General features: G+C 48.8%; 12 protein-coding genes across 12 annotated transcripts; 4 read left to right on the top strand and 8 right to left on the bottom strand.

Annotated features, from left to right (window-relative positions):
* Positions 1-189: 189 nt before the first annotated feature.
* Positions 190-1,770, bottom strand: N7483_004341 (uncharacterized protein; the record flags this gene model as incomplete). The annotated part of the gene is made up of 3 exons (XM_057087778.1): positions 190-1,554; positions 1,620-1,679; positions 1,732-1,770. 3 exons carry the CDS (start codon positions 1,768-1,770, stop codon positions 190-192), a joined length of 1,464 nt encoding a protein of 487 aa, XP_056947607.1.
* A 408-nt stretch (positions 1,771-2,178) lies between these two features.
* On the top strand, positions 2,179-3,182 carry N7483_004340 (uncharacterized protein; the record flags this gene model as incomplete). Its single annotated transcript, XM_057087777.1, has 4 exons — positions 2,179-2,232; positions 2,336-2,377; positions 2,532-2,993; positions 3,060-3,182. 4 exons carry the CDS (start codon positions 2,179-2,181, stop codon positions 3,180-3,182), a joined length of 681 nt encoding a protein of 226 aa, XP_056947606.1.
* A 270-nt stretch (positions 3,183-3,452) lies between these two features.
* Positions 3,453-5,341, bottom strand: N7483_004339 (CoA-acylating methylmalonate-semialdehyde dehydrogenase; the record flags this gene model as incomplete). The annotated part of the gene is made up of 3 exons (XM_057087776.1): positions 3,453-3,869; positions 3,927-4,564; positions 4,624-5,341. The coding sequence occupies 3 exons, from the start codon at positions 5,339-5,341 to the stop codon at positions 3,453-3,455; spliced, it is 1,773 nt and encodes a 590-aa protein (XP_056947605.1).
* Positions 5,342-6,061: 720 nt separating this feature from the next.
* Positions 6,062-7,900, bottom strand: clxA (calnexin; the record flags this gene model as incomplete). The annotated part of the gene is made up of 3 exons (XM_057087775.1): positions 6,062-7,210; positions 7,280-7,693; positions 7,778-7,900. The coding sequence occupies 3 exons, from the start codon at positions 7,898-7,900 to the stop codon at positions 6,062-6,064; spliced, it is 1,686 nt and encodes a 561-aa protein (XP_056947604.1).
* A 638-nt stretch (positions 7,901-8,538) lies between these two features.
* On the top strand, positions 8,539-9,325 carry mde1 (methylthioribulose 1-phosphate dehydratase MDE1; the record flags this gene model as incomplete). Its single annotated transcript, XM_057087774.1, has 2 exons — positions 8,539-9,161; positions 9,214-9,325. The coding sequence occupies 2 exons, from the start codon at positions 8,539-8,541 to the stop codon at positions 9,323-9,325; spliced, it is 735 nt and encodes a 244-aa protein (XP_056947603.1).
* A 408-nt stretch (positions 9,326-9,733) lies between these two features.
* N7483_004336 (sorting nexin 1) lies at positions 9,734-11,768 on the top strand (the record flags this gene model as incomplete). Its single annotated transcript, XM_057087773.1, has 7 exons — positions 9,734-9,767; positions 9,822-9,881; positions 9,951-10,115; positions 10,246-10,439; positions 10,511-10,891; positions 10,944-11,546; positions 11,604-11,768. The coding sequence occupies 7 exons, from the start codon at positions 9,734-9,736 to the stop codon at positions 11,766-11,768; spliced, it is 1,602 nt and encodes a 533-aa protein (XP_056947602.1).
* Positions 11,769-12,402: 634 nt separating this feature from the next.
* On the bottom strand, positions 12,403-12,945 carry N7483_004335 (mitochondrial 54S ribosomal protein bL31m; the record flags this gene model as incomplete). Its single annotated transcript, XM_057087772.1, has 1 exon — positions 12,403-12,945. One exon carries the CDS (start codon positions 12,943-12,945, stop codon positions 12,403-12,405), a length of 543 nt encoding a protein of 180 aa, XP_056947601.1.
* Positions 12,946-13,308: 363 nt separating this feature from the next.
* Positions 13,309-14,295, top strand: N7483_004334 (flavin reductase family protein; the record flags this gene model as incomplete). Its single annotated transcript, XM_057087771.1, has 2 exons — positions 13,309-13,354; positions 13,418-14,295. The coding sequence occupies 2 exons, from the start codon at positions 13,309-13,311 to the stop codon at positions 14,293-14,295; spliced, it is 924 nt and encodes a 307-aa protein (XP_056947600.1).
* Positions 14,296-15,049: 754 nt separating this feature from the next.
* N7483_004333 (uncharacterized protein) lies at positions 15,050-18,101 on the bottom strand (the record flags this gene model as incomplete). Its single annotated transcript, XM_057087770.1, is given in 2 exon segments — positions 15,050-15,522; positions 15,539-18,101. 2 exon segments carry the CDS (start codon positions 18,099-18,101, stop codon positions 15,050-15,052), a joined length of 3,036 nt encoding a protein of 1,011 aa, XP_056947599.1.
* Positions 18,102-20,703: 2,602 nt separating this feature from the next.
* Positions 20,704-20,913, bottom strand: N7483_004332 (uncharacterized protein; the record flags this gene model as incomplete). The annotated part of the gene is made up of 1 exon (XM_057087769.1): positions 20,704-20,913. The coding sequence occupies one exon, from the start codon at positions 20,911-20,913 to the stop codon at positions 20,704-20,706; it is 210 nt and encodes a 69-aa protein (XP_056947598.1).
* Positions 20,914-20,948: 35 nt separating this feature from the next.
* N7483_004331 (MmgE/PrpD family protein) lies at positions 20,949-23,585 on the bottom strand (the record flags this gene model as incomplete). The annotated part of the gene is made up of 6 exons (XM_057087768.1): positions 20,949-21,029; positions 21,095-21,204; positions 22,025-22,125; positions 22,179-22,957; positions 23,046-23,183; positions 23,238-23,585. 6 exons carry the CDS (start codon positions 23,583-23,585, stop codon positions 20,949-20,951), a joined length of 1,557 nt encoding a protein of 518 aa, XP_056947597.1.
* A 480-nt stretch (positions 23,586-24,065) lies between these two features.
* Positions 24,066-24,840, bottom strand: N7483_004330 (thioesterase family protein; the record flags this gene model as incomplete). The annotated part of the gene is made up of 3 exons (XM_057087767.1): positions 24,066-24,425; positions 24,481-24,650; positions 24,798-24,840. 3 exons carry the CDS (start codon positions 24,838-24,840, stop codon positions 24,066-24,068), a joined length of 573 nt encoding a protein of 190 aa, XP_056947596.1.
* Between the last annotated feature and the right edge of the window lie 371 nt (positions 24,841-25,211).

Below are 25,211 nucleotides of genomic sequence, written 5' to 3'. Positions count from 1 at the left end.
TCACCTAGAATCTAGAATCATTTCATAGTCATACCTAGGTATAAATGTATCAACAAGTCATGGACACAACCATACATCAATGAAATACATGCGAAAACAAGAATAGGGTATTATTTATCATGAGATATCTCCATCTAGACTCAAAGAAGCCCAGATTCAAAATAACAATAGGGAACTTCATGCATCACTCTACAATGAGCCCGGTGGACCTTCCAGCCTAGCCATACGCGACTCCAGTTCACGCACCCAAGGCTCAACAGTTTCAACATTCGAGCGGAGTGCCGCCTCGCCCTGGCCCATCTTCTCTTCAACAGCTGATAGACCTTCACGCCACTGCTCAATCTCCGATGCCATTTCCGCATGTCGCTTTTCTAGCTCATTGAGAGAGTCTGCGGCTTGTGCGGCGCCAGCGTGGCACGCTCGCAACGAGCGAAGACGCTCTAGCACGCTGGGCAAGAGAGGGTGTAGGGACTGGATAGTTGGGAGGGTAGCGTAAAGAGCCTGGATCTTAGCGGTTTGTTCGTCATCCGCGGGGTGAGATCCATCGATGTTTGCAGCGGCGCCGGCTTCTTCTGAGCCTGAAGAAGCGATGCGAACTGATTGTGCTGCTTTGGCAGCATCGGCGGCGCGTCTCCGGGCCGAGGCTAGTGCTTCAGCGTCGGTGGTCAATTTACGGACTCGAGATGAAAGTGCTTCAAGATGTGGCGTTGTCAGTCCTGGGACTGCGGTTGGGATCCCAGATGTTGGATTGCTGCCCACGAGGAGACCGGTCAGGGCGCCGATTCGGGAGGTCAATTGGTCTAGGGCCGGGAGAACAGGCTGAAGAGCAGGGTCGCTGAGTGCGTCTCCAATGAAAGGATTCGAAGAACTTGAGATTCCCATTGAAGCTTCAAGGAGCGCTAGTCGGCTTTCAAAAGCAGCGGCATGAGAGATAATACCAGTTGGCGCTAAAGCTACAACAGCTGATGATCCGGCGTCCTCGGGCTTTAATTCTTGGTGCTGTTGCTTCTGAGTATCCGGTTTTGGTGCAGATAACTCTAAGCTAAGTTTCTGAACGAGCACAGCGGCAGCCGAGTAAGATGTGTTCGATGCGCCTCGCGAGGAAGCATGCAGATTATCCAAGGCGCGGCTCAACTCGGCAACACCATCGCCTAGTTCTTCATCTGCCTGAGATGGCTCCGAGGCAGGAGCACCTGATCCACTCTCCACGACTGTCTTCTGATCGGAAGCTTTATTTGCCATCTCCACTTTCAAATCCTCCACCTCTCGTCGCAAACGAGCGAGGCGCCGTTCGACCGACTCGTCCCCACTGTCGCTCAAGTCGCCGACCTCTTCGGTACCGTCCTGGCGTCTTCGTCGTCGATGCTGACTCTTATCCTTGGTTCGGTATGCTTGTCGTTTCATGGAGATACTGTCAGAGAAATTTGTATCGCGAGCGTCGACCGCAGCGCCCATAAAATGAGCGCGTGCTTTGTCGGCGTTAACACCTCCGCGGTCAATATCGGGGCTTGAGCCAATGTCATCATGATCGGAGTCTGTGCGAATTGTGGCAGTCTGCACCAAGAAAATTGTGGATTAGCTCCAAATTAAAGCGTTTGCAATGTTTATATCGGACTCACTGGGAGAGTGGACGCTTCGTCGGTCAGGTCAGGGGTCTCATAGATATCTGGAGCAGGGTCCTATCTTATAATTAGATACGCTCCTTCATAAAATTGATCACTGTTGACCTACCAGATCCGGAAGACCAGCATATTTCTTGTTAAAAGCCATGGTTGTTAATTAGGAGAAGAGGTCAACAACGCGGGATTAACTATAGCTGCCCGCGATAGACAAGTCCGCAATTGGCGCCCGAACAATCAGGAAATAACTTATATCCCGAAATCTCAGGCATAAATGACATAATTTCGGATGACCTAAATAACTTACTCAGCATGCACGTGTGAGCCTCGGAAAGCACATGCGCAAGGAAAGAGCATCACGAGCAAGTGTATATAGAGGGAAAGATCGACTGGTGAATTCCGCTCCTTTTCTCGTCTCATTCTTAAAATCTGTTCTTCTCTCCTGAATATTACTTCTCTCAACTCGCCGTACTTCATTGCAATCTCAATTTTCTCTACAACCTCATAGCCCCACCACCCCGCATTCTATAAGCTTGCTGCTTTAGTACACTTCAGTACAATGGCTGCTCCTGCTGATATCACGATCAAGAACCTTAATGGACAATGGGTGATGGTATGTTTGTGCCATTCTCACTTGGGCAGCTTGAGAAAGCCCCGGCCAGTAAATAGCGAAGCAGAATTCATAACTAATGATTTTCACTTTGTTTGTGTCACAGGACTCTAGCCTGTCCGACCCTACGGACCCTATTCTAGCTCTGGTATGCTTCAATTCCGCTTCAATACCTCTTGGTGCAGTCCCACAAGCTTGAACACCGGGAGAGCCGCACCACTAAATGGCACATATCACATGCATCCTTCACCGTATTCGCCATTTCCTGCGGGTATGCATAAGGCTAATTTACTGGTTTACAGCAAGGCATGAGCTGGTTCCTCCGCAAGGGACTCTCATATGCTACTGTCACTCTGCACATTCATGAGTATACTGACTCTGAAAACCCGTTGGTGTACCACATCGACGCCGACCAGGTCATCACTGGCGGTATCAAGGGTACATCCGAGCGACGTGTACTAGACTGGACAGAGCGCGAGCATACCGATGATATCTTCGGTACTGTCCGTGGCCTTTCGAAGATGGTCCGAGGTGCAAAGAATGAGAATGGCAAGCTCGTCCCATCTGTGGAGCTGCAATCCAGAGTCGGAGAGCCCGAGCTCGATGCCAAGGTGCAGAAGTTCTTGCGTGGAGAGATCCTCCTAGATGGATCCGAAAATGAGGGCTTCCTGCTCGATGAGGAGGGTGCTGAATTTGGTGAAGGCGAGGGCTTGTTTGTGCACAGCTGGGTTGTGAACGAAAAGAGCCAATGGACTGCTGAGCAGGTAGGTTAATATCTCGCTTGTCTTTTCCTTTGCGTGTAGTCGTAGACATGAAGCTAACTTGTTTAGACCTGGGGATTCGAGACCATTGGAGGAGAGCGCCGTTATGTCCGCCGTGCTGCTGTTGTGAAGAATGGCCAGGTTGAGCTCGCTCGTCTGGTTTACACTTTCAAGTCGCGACGGGCTGAGTAGAAATATTGAAGTGAATTTCCTTAAATGATAGGGACTGTGCTCTATAGAACTTGAATCAATGAACAAATAATTATTCGAAAAATTAGTGGGATCGTGCTGATACTAGTAATTGTGATTATTTTTGTTCTCTACCAAGCCTGTCTGTACTAAAGCACTTTGTTTCATTGCGATGCTTATAGATTACATTTTGAGTATACCATAACCAAAGGGAATAAATGACTAGATAAGAAATGCCTTCACTGCGATCTCGTAACGGGCATTGGGATCAATTTATGAATGAGTAGGCATGACAACATTGGCCTTAGTGCTCACAGCATCCTCACTCTTCCAGTGGCTGGTCACAGTCTTCTGCTGAGTGTAGAACTGCAAACCAGGCTTACCGTAGAAGGTGTTAGCACCGCCACCGGCGATACTCTTCTTGTTACCAGTGAAGGAGAACATGGGAAGCGGGACGGGAATGGGAACGTTAATACCAAGCTGACCGGCCTCGATGTCCTTCTGGAATCGAGAGGCGGTGGAGCCGGACTTGGTAAAGATGGCGGCACCGTTACCGTACTCGTTGGCGTTAATGAGGTTGATGGCGTCGTCCAGAGTCTCGACGTTCAGGCAGACAAGGACGGGACCGAAGATCTCTTCCTTATAGCACTTCATGTCGGGAGTAACATTGGTGATGATAGTAGGGCCGACCTAATGAATGTCAGAAGTTACTCTTGATAATGTAGACTCTTGGAACAGTGAACTTACGAAGTTGCCGTTGGGGTACTTCTCAGGCTTGCAGCCACGGCCATCCAGCAGAATGGTAGCACCCTCAGCCTCGGCACTGGCAATAAGCTCCTCGATGCGCTTCTTGCTCTCGGGACTGATCACAGGGCCAAGGTCGGCACCTTCTTCGAAACCACCGTTTACGTTGAGAGCCTTGGCACGCTCAGCAATCTCAGGCAACCACTCCTTAGTCTCACCAACCATAACAACTGTACTCAGAGCCATACAGCGCTGACCGGCAGCACCGAAAGCAGCACCAGTAATAGCGTTCAGAGCGTGGTTCTTGTTACAGTCAGGCAGGACGGCGGCGTGGTTCTTTGCGCCCAGGTTGGCCTGCACACGCTTGCCATTGGCAGAGCCACGAGTGTAGATGTATTCACCAGCACGGTTGCTGCCAACGAAGCTAATAGCCTTAATAGCGGGCTCGTCGATGATGAAGTCGACGGTACGGGCGGAACCGTGCACAATGTTAATCACACCGGGAGGGAATCCAGCCTCCTTAGCCAATTCGGCCAGAATCATAGCCGCACCGGGGTCACGCTCGGATGGCTTGAGAATGAGACAGTTTCCAGTGGCAGTGGCAACTGGGATGCACCACAGAGGGATCATGGCGGGGAAGTCTAAATCAAAGAATCAGCAATTCAATCGAATCGAGCTATGAATCTTCTGTCTAACTTACTGAAAGGGCAGATAGCTGCGACGACACCGAGTGGCTCGCGGTAGCTTCGGGTCTCCATATCCTTGGCTACTTCAAGCACCTCACCGGTCATCTGGGTGGTGATACCGCAGGCGGTCTCGGCGACCTGCAAACCACGCAGAACATCACCCTTAGCATCAGCGAAGGTCTTACCCTGCTCAAGGGTAATCGAAGCAGCCAGGCGGTCCCAGTTCTCACGAATCAAGCTGGTGAACTTGAAAAGAATCTGCTGCTTAGCGATGATGCTGGTGTTGCGCCAAGCGGGGAAAGCCTCCTCGGCTGACCTGACCGCAGCCTGCAACTCCTCATCGGTACTCTGTGGCACTCGGGTAACGAGGTTGTTGGTAGCAGGATCATGAAGATCGATCCAAGTGGTAGCTTGAGATGCCACGAATTCATTATTCAGAAAATTTGCTGTGTCAATGGGATTGGCAATTGGTTTGTGATCTGTCGGGTATTCAGTTGTTGATGTGGCTGCCGAGGTAGTAGCAGGAGCAAGATGTTGGGCTGTGACATGAAGTTTTCGGGAAGCAGAAGCTCCTACAGGGTAGGAAATAGCGCCCCGAGAAGCAAGCCTAGCAGCAGGGGTGGTGGCGGTGAGGGAGCATGTGTTGCGAGAGGCCGCGCGAGCAACAGCGGGCGTGCGGGGAGCGGAGCGGAGAGCGGGGATGGAACGAGCTAGAGACCGGCGGGCGGCCATGATGAAAGTGTGAGGTACAGATGAATTGGGAGAAACGAGACGACAAGTACAAAGAGAGAAAGAAGGTGAATTAGCAGAGGTTCAATATATGTATGGAGTGGGGGAATGTGTTACTCCAAGGCCCGAGGTCAACCGTCATCCGCCCTACCGCCTAGGATCGGATTTCCCCACACAACCTTAGTGAACAGGCGACGATAAGCTCCCTTTCGGCAATATAAACCAATCATAATGAGCCAAAGTACAGTGGGAATCGCCGAGATCTGTCCTCTAATCAGGGCAATCAATTCCCAGAGCTCATCGACCTGATGTTTTAGGCAGGCTAATCCGAGGAAAAGTAAGCCTCTGTAGCTAATCCAATATACGTAGCAGGTACTATTTACTAGTAGAGATGCGATGAATATTCATCTAACTCCGAGTTCAAATTGGGCTGAATTCATTTTTTATTTTTATTTTTCAAAACTTTGCTTTCAACATTTCAATTGCATTTGGGGAATTTAAGAAAAAAAAATCAATAAAAGTCAGAACTAAAAAAGACCAGGTGAAGGTGTATATCGGGTTCTCCATTCTGGGAATCTTCCGACTAGCTAAAGTACAACTACACGTATCATAGGCAATAAAAAAAGACATGGGAATAGGGAATCGCCGCGAAAATGATGTGATCATGCGATCTCAACTGTTTGGGTGTATGGTTCTGCTTCATTCTTCCTTCAAGCCTCGCCTTTACTCGGCAGAGGAGCGAGTGGTGCGCTTGGTGGCACCGCCCTTGCCAGTATCGGCGGAAGAGCTAGTGGCCTCGCCGGCCTTCTCCTTGGGAGCGCTGGCGGGCTGCTTGCCCTTCTTCTCAGCGGAGGGAGCAGGGCTGCTGGAGCTGATGGCACCCACAACGACGAGAATGGAAGCAAGGAGCAGAGCGAACAGACCACCGGCAACCTCAGGAACAGTCTTGACAGCGTTGATGGGGTCCTCCTTAGCCAGGTTGACGAAGAAGTCGACCTTCTGGCGGACAAAGGTGACAGGGTCTTCCTGGAAAGTGGTGGTGGTGCCCTCGGCGGGCTTCACAGGCTCGGGCTGGGAAGCCTTCTCCTCGGCCTCCTCAACAGCGAGCTTAACATCGAATGTCTCCTGGCGGAGCTTCTCGGCATCCTCAACGGAGTGACCAATGTAGATGTTGTCAAACAGGATATCGTTCTGCATAGTCCAGATCTCAAAACCAATGGCACCCATGGGCTCTAAGTTGGAGGGAGTCTTATCTTCGTAGTAGGCGGGGTTGGCAATCTTGCGAGGAGCCCAGATACCCTTGTAGGCAGGGTTATCGATGAGAGGGGCAGACCACTTGCCCTTGTATTCGGGGTTCTTGGTCATGGGACGAGTCCACTCGCCACAGCCAGAGACATCAGCACACTTGGGGTTGGGAACAGTGGGGGGAACCCAATCGCCATCCTCCTCGTCATCCCAGTCCTCGGGCTTCTCAGCCTCGGGGTCGGGAATGCTTGTGGCCTCATCCTCCAACCAGTCCTCGGGCTGCTCAGCCTCCTCATCCAGGATCTCGAAAGGAGCCTCCTCATCCCAGTCAGCGGGCTTGGAAGCCTCAGGGTCGGCGATCTTAACCTCGTCAACCCAGTTGGCGGGCTTGCTGTCCTTAGGGTCATCAATCTCCTTCTCGGGGTTGACAGCAGGGGTGAAATCCTCCAGAAGGTTACCCTCCTTGACGGATTCACCGTTGACGAGGATCTCGAAGGTCTGATCGGGCTTGACAATCAGGGTGTAGAGGGAGGTGACCTTGGAGGTACGGGCGACGGGAGGAGTCTTCAGGTGTTTCTCCTCGTACTCGCCGGTCTTGGGGTTCTTGTGGCGGAAGATGAAGTGAACCTATGCAAAGGGAATAGGGTGAGTACGCGTTTTCAATGGAAAGATTTCTCTAAGAAACAGAATTCGTACCTTGTTAGTGGCACCGCACTTGTCAGGACCAAACATGATCACGTAGGGAGTTCCATTGGAGAACTCCTCTTGGTGGAGCTTCTTGTTCTCCTGCAGTAGCTTCAGGTAGGCACCACCACAGACCAGAGAGTTCTGGGGCTTGACCTCATACTGAACAACCAAGGTCTTACCCTTGTTGTCGATCTTCTTGGGGAACTTGGCGGAGATCGCGTGATGGGCAGCTGCGTTCTTGACAACCAGACCCTTGTCGCCCTCAATTCCCTTGAAAACGGAAGGCTCCTCAACAGCCCACTCACCAACGTAAGCCCAGTCCTCCTCAGACTTGGGGTCGTCCTTCTTGGCGCTGGAACGCTTCCATCGAGACTCCCAGTCGTCGGTGAACTGCTCCAGGAAAGGAGCCTTGAGGGCAGTAGGCTAAAATGACCAGTTAGATCCGCTTTGAACTCAATTGCATAGTGGGGTATATTTGGGCAAGGCAGCGGTGGATATGGAACATACAGTGAAAGTGGGCTTCTCAATGTCAGCCGCAGCATTAGGAATAGCTTCAGCCTCCTCGGCGTGGGCATAGCCCATGAGGGTAGCCGAAGAGACCAGAGCTGTGAAAGCGGCGTCGAGACGCATATTGACACGACGAAGAAAAGAACAAGGAAGGGTGGGGGGAGAAGAAAGCTTGGGAACGGCAAAAGAGGAGTAAAAGCGGAGGTTATATAGAAGATTGGAGAAGGTGCACAGAAGGTCCAGGTGGCCTCTTCGAGCGGTCCCCAGCTTTCTCCCCCAATCGGGATTAGCCATAAGGTACAGAATATTATACATTACTGCATAAGATCTTATTTCGGACTTATTAGTTTCAAAATTACATATTTAATGAGTAAGGATTAATAATTATTTATTAATAATTATTTTCTTACTTATTTTCGTCTAATTGCTGTAAATATATTCAATCTAAACAATTGATGTTTTAGTGCTTGGTGCTCAATGTAAATTCCCTTAGTCAACCAACTGGCGTAGAGCCCTTGAGAGTTCACCCCGCTTCATTAATCTCAATTGGTTGCCGCTAATATAATACTCCCGTTACACTTTGATTCTTTAGCTGACCACGTCTCACCTTTTTTAGACACTCTGTAAGTCTATTAATTGATCGCAAATCCTGGTTCGGTTTCAAATACTCCCTTTAGTTACTTCCTCGAACCCCTTCTGTGGCCTCCTTAGTGGAACCCTAGCGGGCGGTGCTTCTTTACTGACCCCTCCATCAGCCCACCATGTGCGCCGATAACCTTAAGGCCCTGGAAGTCGGAACAAACGACCATTTGGTTCAATCAGATGACCCCGAGCACCCTGCGAACTTGATTCCCGACCTTTGTCGCCGATTCTATAACTGGGGATGGGTAACTGGAACCGGTGGTGGTACCTCCATTCGCCATGGTGACCACATCTTCATTGCTCCCTCTGGCGTCCAGAAAGAGATGATGAAGTCGGAGAACATCTTTGTCATTCAGTGGCCTACCAAGAAGTATCCCGCCACCGAGCGCAACTATATTCGCAAGCCTCTCAAGCTGAACCCTTCTGCTTGCACTCCACTATTCTTGACAGCCTTTGAGCATGGTGCTGGATGCTGCATCCACACTCACTCGCAATGGGCTGTCCTGGTGACTCTCTTGGTCGAGCGGGAGAAGGGCCCTGATGCTTCTTTCGAGATCAACAACATCGAGCAGATCAAGGGAATTCCTCGTGGAAAGGGCAAGGGAATGCTCGGATTTTTCGACACTCTTAGCATTCCTATTATCGAGAACACTGCTTTCGAAGAGGATTTGACCAGCGGTCTGGAAGCTGCGATGAATAAGTACCCCGATACCTACGCGGTGCTTGTTCGTCGACATGGAATGTGAGTACAAAACCCAGGGCCATAGGAAGTTAATTCGCTAATATGAATATAGCTACGTCTGGGGTGACGATGTTGTCAAGGCGAAGACTCAGTGCGAGTCTTTGGATTATCTGTTCCAGTTAGCAGTTGAGATGCACAAGCTGGGTCTCCCTTGGATCAAATAGACTCGGACTGCTTGATGTGACATATGCCTAGCAAAGCAACGTTGGTAGAAGATATATTCGTAGCTAGTACACGGAGATCATTGAATCACCATAGCTGTGCAATAATTGTAGGATGTAGCCAATTATCTCAAAATTCATGAGTTCAAAGGTCAATGGCAAAGGTGTTTCAAGAAATCAGTGTGGGACAACAACACACCTTGGGGGTGTAAGGCGGGATCCCGTGAGTGACTAAGGGAGTGCGGATCCTCCTCCACTCTCCAACTGCCAGCTTCCCACTTCCAACAAGCGCTCTTAAGCTTACTTCGCAACTTTGAGCAATCCCCTTGAATCTACTTCAATCCGGAATCCCTCGCTCTCGCATTCGATACCCCTTTGATCCTCTCCAGTTGCCATATTATCCCGAAAACAATGGACCTCGATAATGGCGACTCCCCGTGGGGCGGTAGGCAGTCATGATCCCGCAGCTCCCAGAATTACGATCTAATACAGAAGGCAGATGAACCCTCGTCTTCCACTTCACCTCATGCGACGCCAAAGCCAGAGACTGGGGATAGTGGTAAGCTCCATTTCGCAACCGCCCGATTTGCTCAGCCCCTCACTAATGTCTCCGTTTGACTCCTTGCAGCTCCCGCTCAGCCAGCCGTCTCAGAGAACAGGGCCGAGGTTCGCGTGCCTGGAAGACGAGGCCCGCGCGGTACTCGGAAGATAAGCGCACAAGCAACGCGATTGGAGGTCGTTGATGACACCGTCGACCCCCTTGGCCCCCTAGGAGAGGCTCCTGTCGAGAACAGTGCGACACCTACCGATGAAGCTCCAGCACCTCCCCAGAAAGAATCATTTGCCACACGGGCCCCTCAGCCACCTTCAACTTTCTCTCAAATCGCAGGCGTAGGGGGGCTTGGGCGACTCGGTAACCCTAGAAGAAGATGGCTCCGGATTCAGAGGGCCTCCGCCCGTGCAACCCGCGGCCGATATGGATGGATCTAAGCGACAGACCCAACCTAGTATGAGTGTGGAACAAGCTGCAAAGCCGACATTTGAAATATCTGTTGGAGATCCCCACAAAGTTGGAGATCTGACGAGCAGTCACATTGTTTACCAGGTCCGGACAAAGGTAAGGATTTCTTGTCACAACCACCAATAATATGACCAAAATGGAGATTCTAAGAATTTTTCGCGATCTAGACTTCATCCAAAGCATATCGCCAGTCTGAATTTGCTGTCAGCCGTCGATACCGTGATTTCCTCTGGCTGTATAACTCCATGCACAATAACAACCCCGGTGTGGTTGTTGCTCCTCCGCCAGAGAAGCAAGCTGTGGGTCGATTTGATACTAACTTCGTTGAGTCCCGGAGAGCTGCTCTGGAACGAATGTTAAACAAAATTGCTACCCACCCAATCCTCCAGCATGATGCCGACCTAAAGATCTTTTTGGAGAGCGAGGCCTTTAATGTCGATGTCAAGAATAAAGAGAACAGGGAGCCCGACCTGGGCCAAAGTAAAGGCATGTTTGGGTCCTTCGGTATCTCTGTCGGCGGAGGAAGCAAGTTCGTAGAACACGATGATGTAAGTGACCTCTACCAAGGGACACTGGATACGCCTATTAACTTATCAACAGTGGTTCCACGATCGAAAGGTTTATCTCGATGCTCTAGAGAATCAGTTAAAGGCACTTATGAAATCCATGGATACGGTGGTTGCGCAAAGAAAGGGACTCGCTGAAGCCGCGGGCGACTTTTCGAGCTCCCTGCACGCACTCGCTGCTGTCGAGCTATCGCCAGCACTTTCTTACCCCTTGGACGGTCTCTCGGAACTCCAGTTACGAATCCGGGAACTATATGAGCGCCAGGCCCAACAGGATGTTTTGACATTAGGAATTACCATCGACGAGTATATCCGTTTGATTGGCAGCGTCAAAACGGCCTTTAGTCAACGACAAAAGGCTTTCCACAGCTGGCATGCTGCGGAGTCTGACCTTCAAAAGCGCAAGAACACTCAAGAGAAGCTACTACGCCAAGGAAAGACGCAGCAGGACCGCTTAAATCAAGCGAACGCCGATGTTGCTGATGCCGAGCGCAAGGTCCACTCGACACGATTACTATTTGAAGATATGGGCCGCCTCATGCGTAATGAGTTACAAAGATTCGAGAAAGAGAAGGTGGAAGACTTCAAGTCTGGCGTTGAGACCTTCTTGGAAAGCGCTGTGGAGGCTCAGAAGGAGGTACATTTTCCTTGGACATATTCACAACTAAATTCCGGGCTAACTGAGGCATAATAGTTGATTGAGCTGTGGGAGACATTCCTTTTGCGTCTCGATGCTGGAGAGGATGGCCTTCCATACTATGTACCGGCTTCGCAGCCCGGTGAGGCTGGCGAGGGTTTTGCCCCAGACTCTACATCATCACACCCAGAGCCTACCCCAGTAGCCGGTGATGACGAGTAATTATGCGACAATATCTTTACACCCGCTGAGTAGGAGGCTTGGAATTGAATCACCGTGTACTAAATACACTTGTATCTCGTTTGCTTTGGTTGGATGGGGAGCTTTGCAAACTTATTGAAAATAGTTTAAACCCAATTTTGAATATGAATCGAAGTAGTTCGATGACCACTTTCTAAACAAGTACTCGTAATGAAGGTCCATTCAAGCGTTCAAAGCGATATATCCAAGGACTATGCAGACAACAGATCCCTGCCCAGGTGGGACTGAATGTCCTAATATCACTAATACTAGTAGTCACATATTCCCTCCCTCCAGGGCTTTAATGCGAACTTGAACTTGAAGGCACCGACTTTGGGCACCGTGCAAAGTTCGTTGACTTCTGACTTGAGGATTCTGAAGTTTACAACAAGGTTGGAGGGAAAAATATGCATAGTACAAGTGCTTTCCTTATAAACAGCCCAAGAAAATGATCAAGGCCGGGTAAATGCATAGAACAAGATAAGATGTGTATAATGTACAAAAGAGATGGCAAGAATAAGAAACCAACTACCAAAAAATGGTCTTACACTCTGTAAATTTTCCTTCCACTTCCATCCACAGAAATCAATCAACCGCAGCAAAGCCTACTGCCAACTCATTTCTTCTTCTTATCCTTCTCCTTCTCTGTGAGAGGCGCCTCCTGTTGACCAAAAGCACTAATCAAATCCAAAAGGTTATCCTCCTCCTCCTGGTCCGCCAACTCCTGAGCCTTAGCAGCCTCCGCCGCAGCCTTCTTCGCATCAGGGTCAGTCTCCGCAGCAGGGACACTAGCATCAAAACTACGACCAAAACGCGCACGGAAAGCCGCCAATCGACCAGCCTCATCGTCTTCCACGTTCATCAGCTTGCTGCTGGACGGGTTCCATAGAAGTGAGTTACGGGTATCACGCGTAGAGCGGTACACGGGGGCAGGAGAACTGGTGCGGTGTGTGAAAGCGCTACCGTCGGAGAGGGTGATGAGCTGAGTGAAGGTGTAGGGACGCTTAGGGCGGCGGAGAAGAGTGGCGTGGCGGCATTGAGAGCAGACAAAAGTTGTGCTCTTGGATTGGGAGGTAATGATTTGGCTGGAGGGGAGGATGGTGTTTGTTGAGCTGGGTAATGTGGCGGCGGTGCGGCGGAGGGTGGTGTGCATAGACATTATGGTTGGTGGTGCTGCGATGCAGCGGTGGCGGGTTTGGATGAACCGGGATTTCAAAATCTGTGTTGGCTTCTCAGATTGAGAGGGTGGGTTGAGGTCTGGAATGCGATTTCAATTGCGAGGGAGAGGGTGTTGGTGCTATACAACTTGCGTTGCGGAAACATTTGAAGAGAAATTATTGGGTTATGTAAGCAGGTCGGGATTTTTGCGGCAGAAGGAACTTGCTCGTCTGAGGCTCTAGATATCGCGACTTTGGCTTTGAGATAAATTGATTGAGGCCATCGATCTTTTATCCTTTGAGGTCTTCTGTTTTCAAGCGTTTTGGGATCCTTATCACACAGTGAACCCACACAAACCGCCCTTATGAGGCTATCAGTCCCGCGACATGCGGCCCGCAGAGCACTCGGAGGTGAGTTTCGATGCGCGTTGGTCCAACGCAACGTTAAAAGGATTTCGTCTCACATTCGTCTAGAACCATTATACTCTGGAAATCAATTAGCTCGATCCTCATATGCTCCATCTTTTACCCGACCCGAACTCCTAAGCCCATCAGCACGGCCATGCTATCAACACTCTATACAATCCTCCCGGCATATCAGCAGCAATGCTACAGCATCCAAGCCCGAGGGAACTCATACAACACCTAAAACCCAACCAAACCCCTCCTCAGAACCCAATACACAGTCAAGAATTTCGCCCCCATCCTCAATATCCGAACATGTCCGCCTCCTCATGCGCCGAGTCCCTTACCCAGTCGCTATCATCACATCAACAGATCCAAGCGGTCCCCACGATACATCCTCATTTCGCGGCATGACAGTCTCCTCATTCAATACCGTAACCCTCTCACCACACCCTGTGATCTCATTCAATGTTCGCAGACCATCCGAAACATTAAACGCTCTTCTCGCCTCGCGCCGATTCCTAGTCCATCTCCTTGCGCCCAGCGCTGCGACTGCCACACTAGCGCGGGATTTCTCCAAAGGAAATACTACGCTCGCTGGTATGCTGAGTGGACATGGAGACTTTGAGTTTGGAGCATTAGATGTTTCTAAGGTTGATTCAGAATCGGATATAACATCCGACGAGAACCCTCTCCCGTTGCCTATTTTGAGGAGAAGGGAAACCTCAAGAAAACCGGATGCTGATGCTGATTTCCCATTTATCTTGGAATGTACACTCCACCCACACAAGATCGATGTGCATGATCATTCGATCATACTGGGAACTGTTGTACGAGCGATTGAGGGTCTGGGTGTACCCAGTGTGCAGAGTGGCCAGGAGTCCCCAGATAGCTTGTCTTTGACATATGCTAATACTAAGTTCTGGAAGATGGGAAGGGAGATTTGAATAGATCTAGGCTGTTTACCACGATGAATGAGACGTGGAATTGTACATTAGACCATATATACCATCGCGTTTGAACTGCCAGTGGATTGGTTCCAAAGTTGACGCTGGAATCTCATGTCTGGCATTTATAGATTTTACATTTAGATCAAAAGGAATTTTGAATACTTGTTTTGAACTTGAATATTGATTCAGATATCACTAGTGAGCGTACTACTTAAGTACATAGTGGCTTTTCAAACTAAGATTCAATCTGTGTTCAAGTTCCTCCCGAGGTCATTCGGTATCCCGCCAGGCGTACTATATAATAAATACTAGTAGTTCATATATGGATGCACTACTTAGGGTTTTACAAGCCTATAATACGATTTCATCAGGTACTACTAGTATTGGCCATGAACTTCAGATGATATGAACCAGGGTCAATGTATGTAGAACAAGCTTTTGGTCTTAAGAACTGAACTATAATCCATCTCAACCTTGGAACCGAACCCTTCAACCTTGCACATCACCACGAGATACAAATCAAGGCGACAGCCAAGTAAACCGAGACCGCTGCAACATGACTCGATGAGAGGTACAAATAAAGATATGGTAGGCTAGAAATGCAGTACAATGATTCCTTCAGGTGTAGCTGAAAGCATAGGAACAAACATGTTAGGCAAAGCATTCAACAGATACGCGAAGACTCAAGGCTCGGAAAGTCCTACATAGGACTAGATGGCCGTCACTATGCAGGATATTCGACAAGACATTTTCAATCGCGTGCAGACTTAGGACTGCCACTGCCACTTCCACTCCCGCTGCCACCGCTACCACTGCCACTGCCAGCTCCGCTACCGCCACTGGTTGCTCTTTGAAAGGGACTCAGCCTAGACGGGCCATTCTGGAACAGAAAACCATTGCTATCTGATCCAGGGCGCGGCTTCTCAGAGAGTAAATCGGATAAATCAATCTGGAGAGGCGGTAAACGATTGGAATCAAATAATTCCGAATCATATAAGCTGCTGCGAGTGGAGCGGTTCGAGAATGAGCGATCACGGTGGTTGATGTCAGATGCGAAGTATGAATTCCCATTACCAAACGGCGAAGCAGGGAATTGAGACATGAATGCGTCCTGCACAGGGCTGGTTGGATACGAAGAGGAAGACGTAGCGTGAACAGGAGAAGAAGAGGCCTGCAGAGGACTGAGACTTCGCCGGAGGAAAGCTGAGTGCCAACAAAGAGCGACTATGGAGGGGATTACCAATAGTGGTCTCAGGCATAGGGTTGGTCCCTGGCAGATTGCCCTCAGGAGTCAGAGGACCAGAATCAATGAGCATCTGCTGCTGTTGCTGCTGGATCGATTGCTCGATTGTAGATGCCTGCTGCCACAATTGACTAGTGCGCAGTTGAAAGTCTTGGACAGATTGGCTAATGCTGGCAAACTGCTCGTGGAAATTGGCCTCCATCTTGGCTTGGTCTTGCTCTCTCGCAAATTGTTCAGCCGCACGCCGCTCGCGCTCGTTCAACCCCTGGGCATTAGCAGAAATGATACGGTCATATTGTTCGTTGACACGGGTACGGCGACCCTGCAGTCGCTCGCGTTTCTGAATGACCATATTTAGCTCTTGCTCCAGTCCCGACGCTTGTTGAGCGGCGGCAAGGCGAGCTTCTTGAAGCTCTTCCTTAGCCATATTGAATTGCTCCAATTCTCGGTCAAATTCGGCTTTGTGTGCATTCCATTGCTCGATTTCCTCCTCTGGGACGTTCTCCAACTTGTCCAGCTGTTGTTCCAACGCTGCGGTAGCTTCCTCCGTCTGTCGAATATTGCGCTCCAATTGAAGCGAACGTTGTTTTTGTTTGTTCTCGTCGGTTCCACTTTGCAGGCGATGATTAAAGTTGTCCAGCTCCTTCCGGATCTTCGATATAAGAAGCTTGTGGTCGTTCTTCGTTTTCTTCAACCGGGAGCGTTTTTCGTTCAGTTTGCCTTCCGCGTTAACGATGGAATTCTTCAGGGTCGTAGTGGGTGAGGAAGGTCTATAGAGGGGTTGCAAAGGCGCCGGGACCGCGGAAACAGCTAATGAATCAGTGAGATTTATGCCAAGCCAGGATTCTGTGTTGATGTGGAAATTACCTTGTTCTGCATCGGCAGTCGCAGGCGTCTTGACGCTCATCGCGCAGATCTCCTCGTCGGTATCGCTACGAACAAAGGAGCAAGTATAAGCGCAATTAGGAGCCAACCCTGAGATTTCACCCCGCCATTGAACCATACTTGGTCCCTTCGAGGAATCCGATACCCGAACGAGAGTAGCTGTAGCCCAAAGAGCCCCATTCACACAAACATAGAACGGCTCCATATCACCTTCTAAGCGACTGGCTTCGCAAGAATTTGATCCAATTGAATCATCGTTGAGATCGCCGGCGGCAAACTTGATCGAAGAACTATCCACATCTGTAATCCATACCAATCCATCATCGAGAGAAATGCCTTGAAGATCCTGCTCTGTCATTGTGAGACCGCGGGAGGTTTTGGAAGATGCTCGTGAATGTTCATATTCTCGCATAACGGTGACCTTTGTACTGGCGAGAGCGGCCCAGAACGGTTGACGACTTCGGACTTGATTGGCTTGCCTCCTCCGTTTCTTAGCTGAGGTTAACCGATCTCTGCCATCCTTGGCAAACTGTCCATCAATACCCACGAGAGAAGATGAAAGACTAGCGGCAGACTCCAGAGCAGAATCAGGTTGACCCTGAGACCCAGCAGAAGCCTCCGTATCCCCACGCTTCCCACTCCGAGGAGGTGTGGGAGATCGGTTCTTTGCCATAGATCGTCGTGCCATTGCGGTTCCGGCTTGCGCTAAAATATGTACAGCGAGGAGACTCCTGAGCCAACTCGGAGATGTTGATGACTCGGAGCGTCGGAATTCGGCGGGTAGGAGGTTCGAATACTGAGAGAGAAGATCTGGACTGATGATTTGGGCGGAAACGAGGTGACCCAGGACAAAGTCCTGAATACCTTTGCTGCGAACTATGTGAAGAAGCAGAACAATTCCAACACAGAGAGAATTGACCCCGCCGTTCTTCCCTGATCCCCCGCCGCCAAGAGTGATGGCGACTTGGACATGAGCTAGATCAATTGCAAAATTCTGTGCCCATGTCCACATAAAGAGACCCCAGACAAGAAGACAGAACGTATCCATGGCCATCATCGTCCCCAATGAGGGTGTACCGGCGGGACCCTGGAAAATATCGAAATTGGCGGACAAAGATCCGGCGGCGGCACCACTCGGAGGCATGAATGTCAAGGAAGCGAACAGGAATTGAACGAGCGTGAGGACCATCGGTGGGAGTTGTAACAGAAAAATCAAGATGGCGATAGTGTCGTACATTGGACAGGATTTCAGTATTGTAGACGCGAGTTGAAGCGGATTTATCGAAGCATTGGATCCTGAGCGTTTGGCAGTGCCATTGCGAGAAGCTACACCTGCGATGCCACCATTGTGAGGCACCGCACCGTTAGCCTGGCCACCTGCCATGTCTACACCCTTGCTATGCCCATTCGCCATCCCACGGCCATTGCCATCAACCTTCGCCCCATCCACACCTTTGACACCGGCTACTGGAGAGGTGACAGCGGTGTCACTTGAAGAACGATGGACGGACAGGTCGACAGGCGCGGCGGCAGCCGCAGAAGCGGACCCGTTGGTGGCCGAGCCGTTGAGATGGCTACTTGATTTTTGCTTTGTTACTTTCTTGCCGGGACCGACGAGGCCATTCTCGTGTCGATTGCTCTGGTTCTTCCTACCCGCAGCAGATGAGCGTGGCATGGACGAGGGAGCCCGAAACCCAGGTCCGAGTCAGCTTGGCGGGACAAGGCCAAGGACTGGGACCAGGATGGAAGGGGAGGGGAGGGAGCGGGAAATAAAGAAAAGAAAAAGAAAACACGCTCTCCCAGGGCGTTGATTAAAATGAAGGAAAAGATGTTATGACAAAAAAGTTGGGTTAAAAGGGAAAGGGAAAAGGGTAAAGAAAAAGGAAGTAGTACGGGAGGGAGAAAAGTGTATGAGGTTTTGAAGAGGTGGAAAAGGTTGGTAACGGTATTGTATTGTGGTAGTGTAGTAAAGAAAAAAAAGGGTGTCGATCATTCAAGTATCAGGAAGGCGGTACCTGCCGCTTTAACATTTGAATCTTGGAATCTCTCTATAAACGGGGTTTTGGGCTTGAGATTTCTTTGGTTGATTATTAGAAATGGCGCTTTTTAAACTTCACATCTATTAATCTACTTTCTTCACAATTATGCTTGTTTCTGTTTATATCTCAGGGTCTTAAAGATAACAAATCCAAAAGATACCGCCCCTACCATACACTGCTTCTAGTCCTGCATTACGGATAGCAGCTTATATTCCCCCAAAGGAATTCTGAAACCCACAGACTACATGAAGGGGGGGGGGAAACAGAAACAAAGAAATCATATAAAAAAACTCTCCGCTTATTGACAATTCACCACTCAATCTTACAACATATACGGCCTTTGTTGAACCTAAAAACACTTGAAATATCCTGTCGGCCAAGTTTCGGCTCTCGGCTGGTTGCTGATTTACCATTGTCAGCCCTCAATGGCCCCCCTCATATGATGCAGCTAAGATAGGACAAGTGGATGCACGGCCAGACTCTAAAAGAGGTGTCAAACCCTAGCTTATGATCGCCGTTTGGTATGCGACTACAACCGTTTGCTAAGCCGTGTGTGCTGCGGGGTCATCCTTGCTGTGCGAAGTAGACCTGGGGGAGATATGCATAGCCCTGGAGTGTACACGAATCATCTTAGGCCACCACTGGTCATTGGGGGATGCTTCGGATGAATTCACTTGCGAAAATAGTCAAGCTAGACCAGACGGAGTTCACACTAACTTAATCATTCAAAAAAGGAAATATTTTACTCATGTTTGAAGAAATTTTCTGTCAGGGTCTTCACATGCTCAAATACTCGGTTATGTCTTAGAGAGAGAGAGAGGCTCCGCCTACGCAATGACCAACTTACGATCCATGATCTCCCAAAACAGGAAGAAGAAGAAAAAAAAACTCCTATGAAGAGAAATTTGTTAATCACTGATCAGACTTGCAGATCCTGGCACGAGGACAATGATAAGTGTTTTATCTCCCAATGTTCTCTCTCCCAGGCTTCTCACCCCTCCTGTGGACGCATTTACTTCTTGGCATCAAGGTTTCGTTCGTAGATCATCATCCGATTCAGTAAAGATCGACCACGTAGCCGGTCTTGGACAGGCTTGTCCTTTCGGTTTCGTCTTTGCATGCGGGGACATTTTAGACCTTGATCGTGATATTCAACTAGGTTATATGGAGTATTCTGTATAGAATCGCGGTAGACCATACTCGCTAACAAAAGATGAGATGCCGCGCTACTTACCCCATTTGATCTCGCACTCCTGATCCAAAATTAGAGTGGATTTGAATCGAGCCAGATAAGTCAAAGAACAGTTCACAAAGTTACAAAGTTACAAAGTTATGTCGATCTTCTTACTCACTGGATTGACTGGTTGTCCCAGACTTCTCCACCCTGTTCGATATCACATACGATTCTTCCACTGTGTCAATGAATTTCATCGTACGACTACAAGGCATCGGCAGTACCTAGGTAGTGTCGGATATTTTCTTTTTCCCATTTTGGCAATGACAAATTGACTATCAAATATTTCCTGCACAATAGTCGTTCAGCCACATTCCAATACGCGGGAGACTTATCACCAAGTTTCTAGTTGGTGCGAGGCTTGGCGGTGTGTATCTGGCCATGATATGGATTTCTCCTCGCGTCCAAGGATCAATTGATCATTCAACATCTAGGCAGCACTCAAGAATCCAGGTGTTATTGGGCCACAGAGGTATTCGGACCAGGGCTTGTCTGAAATCACCTCAAATCATTTGTGTTATCTGCTGTTACATACTCCATACTGGTACTTGAGTATCCTGGATTGCGCACGGAGGCTTCATTGATGCGAATAGGACCTTGATTTGGATGATCATTCTACTAGTAGCTATTCAACAGATATGATATCATGATGATCATGGATGTACATCCATATACTGTCTCTAGTTGAAGGGGATTTCGACAAGTCAAACGGCCATTCAAGCTCTATCCATGTGCATGACTTCGGGAAGGTCAACTGGCGTTCAGTATAACTTCTGATGGCTAGCACTGGCTATAGGCTCGGACGTCTGCAGTATAGAACTATAAAAGAGCGAGAGCACCTGCTACTCGTTCAGTAAAGCAAATGTTCATAAATTAACAGCACTAGTAAGCAACTCGATACTAGGTAGTACTACCTAGTAGTAACCAAAACAACTCCAAGAGGACTAGAGCTATACATAGCATCTAGGTAGCTGAGTCGTTCAAATCGGGCCTCTGGACTCAAACTAGACAACCTCCTCCTCGTCCTCATCAAAATCATCTTGGTCAGCATAATTACCATAATCTTCAGTCTCCTCTTCATCCTCCTCATCTTCCTCGTAGTATTCTTCGTACTCGCCCTCCTCTTCACCTTCACCAACAGTCTCTTGGATCTCGCCTGTCTCCACAACCTCGCTCTCTCCTCCCACATCAACGACTTCTTCCTGGCTTTCCATTATTTCTACCGTTGTCTCTTGATTTGCTTGCATTTTTAGTCTGAACTCGTCGCAATAGCTCGGCGCTTTCGGATGTATAATCGAATGGAGTTGATAAAATATGAGTATCGACCGACCTATGTTCACTATGAAGTGAAGTTAGATCAGAACTCCAAAGCCGCGCCTTGAGGCTTGCACGTACGGCGGTGGTATTTCCGATCGGGACAATCCAACAAGACTCGTACTCGCTGTCAGAAGATCCTAGGCTAGTTCTCGTCACGGCGAGGTCAAGCTTTCCAAGGTTGGATAAGACTATAGGACCCAGTAGTTAGCTTTTCAAGTATGGCCATGGTGCATAGGAGAGAGAAAGATAGTATTAGTTTATCATCAGCACTGATTCAGCATTTTAAGATCTGGAGGCACAGTATGCACTTGCACATTAGGTACCTAGTAGATATGCTTACATGTAGGCAATTAATAATTGCGGTACTGAGCACTTGGGATGGTAAACGATGTACTTAGGAGGAAAAGACTACGGGGGTTGCTCTGGCTTATATGTCTAGTATTCATCGGTTTAATTTATTCTATCAAGTGTCAGATCTTAGATATTAGCAACACGTTATGAGGGATTAAAAGACGTTTTATAGCCCAGGGAAATTTCCCCGACTTGCCGACTCGGAACAATAGAGGGGAATACATTTGAAAGTGACATGCAGCCGCAATCACGCCCACCGGAGCAAGCGGTGTTTGGGCTGAAAAGACAGCTCTAGATGTTGGGCTTTGGGCAGGGATGCAGACATGGCGCTATACCTCTCCTATTTCTAAACATAGAAATCTAGTAGCCAAAGAACGTCTAGCAATTTGACCTTTCAAATGTAGAGATTTGAGCACATGCAACTCAAAGAAGCTTTGGTACTAACCCTGTGGGTTCAACTTGAGCCGCTAGGACCACATATGTAGTGGTACATATGTTCGGGAGAGTGAAAATGATATGAAGACTCGGATATGTAGTAATATACACGGCAGATTTAAGTTCCATAATTGTACCCCTCAAAAGTACTAGTACTAGGTGGTATTGAGTAGTAGTTTTTGGAAGCCCACTAGAAGGAAAATCCGTTGAGACTCGTCTCACCTTCCAGATTCCAAGCTCTTTCAATCAACTGATTGACTCGGGCGACATCGGTAAAGCCACCATAAGTCGCTAGCGCTCGCGCTTTTCTCTCAATTTCCTCCCTGCAGAAACCGTTAGAAGAAACCCAAATCGGACAGAAAGCTAGGGAGCTTACTTGGTTAATGGAAGCTCAGGATCTCCTTTCGCGAACTCGACCGACTCGGTGAACTTTTCCCCAGATTTACAGGTCACGATCACAGTTCCCTGCCACTTTTCAGGAAACTTGCTATCAATAACCTCATCAAATTCCATAGAAACTCGTTTCTGGAAGTGCCGCAGTGATGTATCTTTCAGGTCCTCCTCGGTAAAGTCGGTAATCATAGCCTGGCCCTTCTTAGCCGCAATAGCCAGGACAAAGCCCATGGAAAATTTGCTTTGATGCACCGTTTCACCATCTCCACTAAGTCCAAGGACATTGAGAGCAGCTTGATATGTACGCGCAACAACAGAGTCGATGTCGTCGAAGGAAATATTGTTCTTCTTCATTAAACTCAGAAGTGCATCAACACTCGGGTGAGTATGCCGACAAGATGCATGCCACTTGAAACTGGAACTGACGACAGCCCAATCTGAGCCGAGATTTTGATCGATTGCTTCTGGGTTCGGACTGCCGGTTACTAAAGCGACACCCATCGCTCGAGGTCCTTCGAGGATATCTCGTGGTCCCAGAAGACCGTCTCGAGCGGTATAGGCTGCGAAGATACCATCAAAGCAAGCTTTACCTGTGTGTACTTGCTTTGAGTGCGTAGCATCTAGAAGGAACTGCCAGAGTCCTGCTGCTTGTGTACCGGCTGTTCCGATTGCCGACAAGGTCTTTGCTGCGTCGAGCTTTAGGAGGTGTGCTGTGGCTGCTGCAACTCCAATGACACCACCTGTGGCAGTTGAATGGAAACGCTATATACAATGAGAACCCATCTTCATGGAAAAGGGAGTCTCAGAGCGATTGGTGCTTATGAAGATTCTAGAGATGTCTAGTACATACCTCGTAGTGGGATTTACCCAAGTACTCCCCGACTCGACAACCAACCTCATAGCCGACCACGCAAGCCGCAATAAATTCTTCGCCTGTAGCATTCACCTCTTGTGCAACGGCTAATGCGGCAGGGTAGATAACAGTAGCCTGTCTGGATATTAGTCAATCCGTTTCCTCCAGCCTAGGTATGGTTTAACATACGGGATGCATGATACTCCGGTTATGAAGATCATCCTGTTCGACAACATGAGAGGAAGCACCATTAACCAAACTAGCAAAGGCTGGACTGGTCATAAACTTCAAGGATCCATCAATCAATTCACTCTTCCCATTTGATGGCCCCATCTGCTTTGCGAATTGAGCCATGGCGGAAACGGCGGGGTGGTGTCGGCCAGCAATAGCACAACCCAACCAGTCTAAGAAGAAATCTTTGGTTTTTTGGACGACATCTTGAGGGATATCTTTATAACTTAGGTTAGCAGACCATTCTGCAAGATGGTCGGTTCGCGTTCCGTTCAATAGCGATGTTGACGTTGCGGCTTGAGACATGGCGAATTGGATCCTTGTTTAGTCTTACTTCAAGTTGTTACAGGTTTCCTAATAGACCTTTCAAATATTGTGTTCGTTAATGAATATGGAAGGTGCAGTGAGATAGTTAGCATCTACCCCCACATCTTCCGAGGTAAATGTCCAAGTAGGCGACTTGGGTTGGTGGGGTAGCTGTGTCGGTGGAGCTGTAGAGCCGATTCAATTGGGGAGCATCGTGGGATGCAGGAGCATGCACGTGTGCGTTCTCCCAAGGTTTCACGGGGGAAACTCTGAATCTAATGTGTATCCAAGCATTTCAATGTTGTTTTGTAACTAAAATGAAGCAAGTCATACATGTACAGAGTGACCTTTTCTGTTCAACACAGAGTTCTAGCTGTGTAGTAGTAACTACAGGCTGCGTATGTACATCCTTACAGATCTATCTTTCGAGAATTCCTGGCTAGAGAAGAAAACATTCAGTTCCAGCAGTGAAATGTGTGTTCATTGCTTTGCAGATCCAGTATCTTCAACTGCATCAGCCCGGTCCCAGCTTTCAACCTCTAGCGTTCGGACTCGGCTCTCAATCTCCAGAATTCGCTGTTTCCATTCTGCCTCCGCCTTCAATTGTTGCTCCCAGATAGTCTTGAATTGATCGAGCATGAAAGGCGGGAGTTCAGGGGTCTTTCGATTCTTAATATAATCGTAGGTGACGATATCCTCATAACAGTATGCTGCAAGCCGCTGGCGAGCCTCGGATAAAATCATGACCTGAAGCTCAAAGGCAGAGTGTGAGAATAATGAGGAAGATGGATCGTGAACGAGCTTTTGGTAAACCGTGATCTTGTCTGGTGATTTCATGGGCTGCGAAATTCATGTTATTCAAACGATCATTGGAGGAATTGGGTAGAAGACATACAAATTTGTAATTGATCTTGATACTTCGCAAGATAAGTCCGATTCCTGTTGAGTTGAGCAAGTTGAGCCATTCTTTCTTATTTGTAGGATCAATGTGAATGCCGATATTGCGTGTCCAATTGACTCGAGCGGTCTCGGCGTATCTGACATAGGTGACGTTGTTGACATGACCTAATGATAGCCAATGCCAGTGTTAGCCTCATCAAAGTCTTGGAGAAGCAGTCGGAGTAATGTTGAGAATGCAAGTCTTACCCTGGTATGTATGTTAGTATAAAGCCGATAGTAGCCGAGAGCTGTCGAGTACCAGAGGGAACTTACCATGATGTCCTAACCAAGAAAACAGCAGGATCGTGTCAGCCATTGTCACTCAAAGCTCCTGGTGGGTTGAAGATATGAATCCAGAGCATACCTGTTCTCCCCACACTACATTATGCCGATACAAGCTCCGCCGCTTCTCATCGGTCAAGAATCCCTCACTTCCCGCGATCAATTCTCGCCAATCCCTTGCTAATTCCTGAAGAATCTTCCCGGCAGTGTCCACTTGAGCTGGTTTCATCCCAAACATTATGCATCTTCCAATTCGCCGTTTCATCATGGTAAGCCACCGAGGGTCGATTCGGTGCGGTTGTGCAGGTGGGTCCTGCGGAGTCGGCAATTGAACATTTTGGGCCGATGTGATCGATGAAAAGAAGTTAAGGGTCGAAGGGGAGGAGTTATATCGTAGCAGGTGCC

Source organism: Penicillium malachiteum (assembly GCF_028827825.1).
Source record: "Penicillium malachiteum strain IBT 17515 chromosome Unknown utg000002l:1.0-8849297.0:1.0-8852440.0, whole genome shotgun sequence".
Taxonomy (NCBI): Eukaryota; Fungi; Ascomycota; class Eurotiomycetes; order Eurotiales; family Aspergillaceae; genus Penicillium; species Penicillium malachiteum.
The sequence above is the reverse complement of the archived record's forward strand: the minus strand, read 5'-3'. Positions and strand labels throughout refer to the sequence as shown.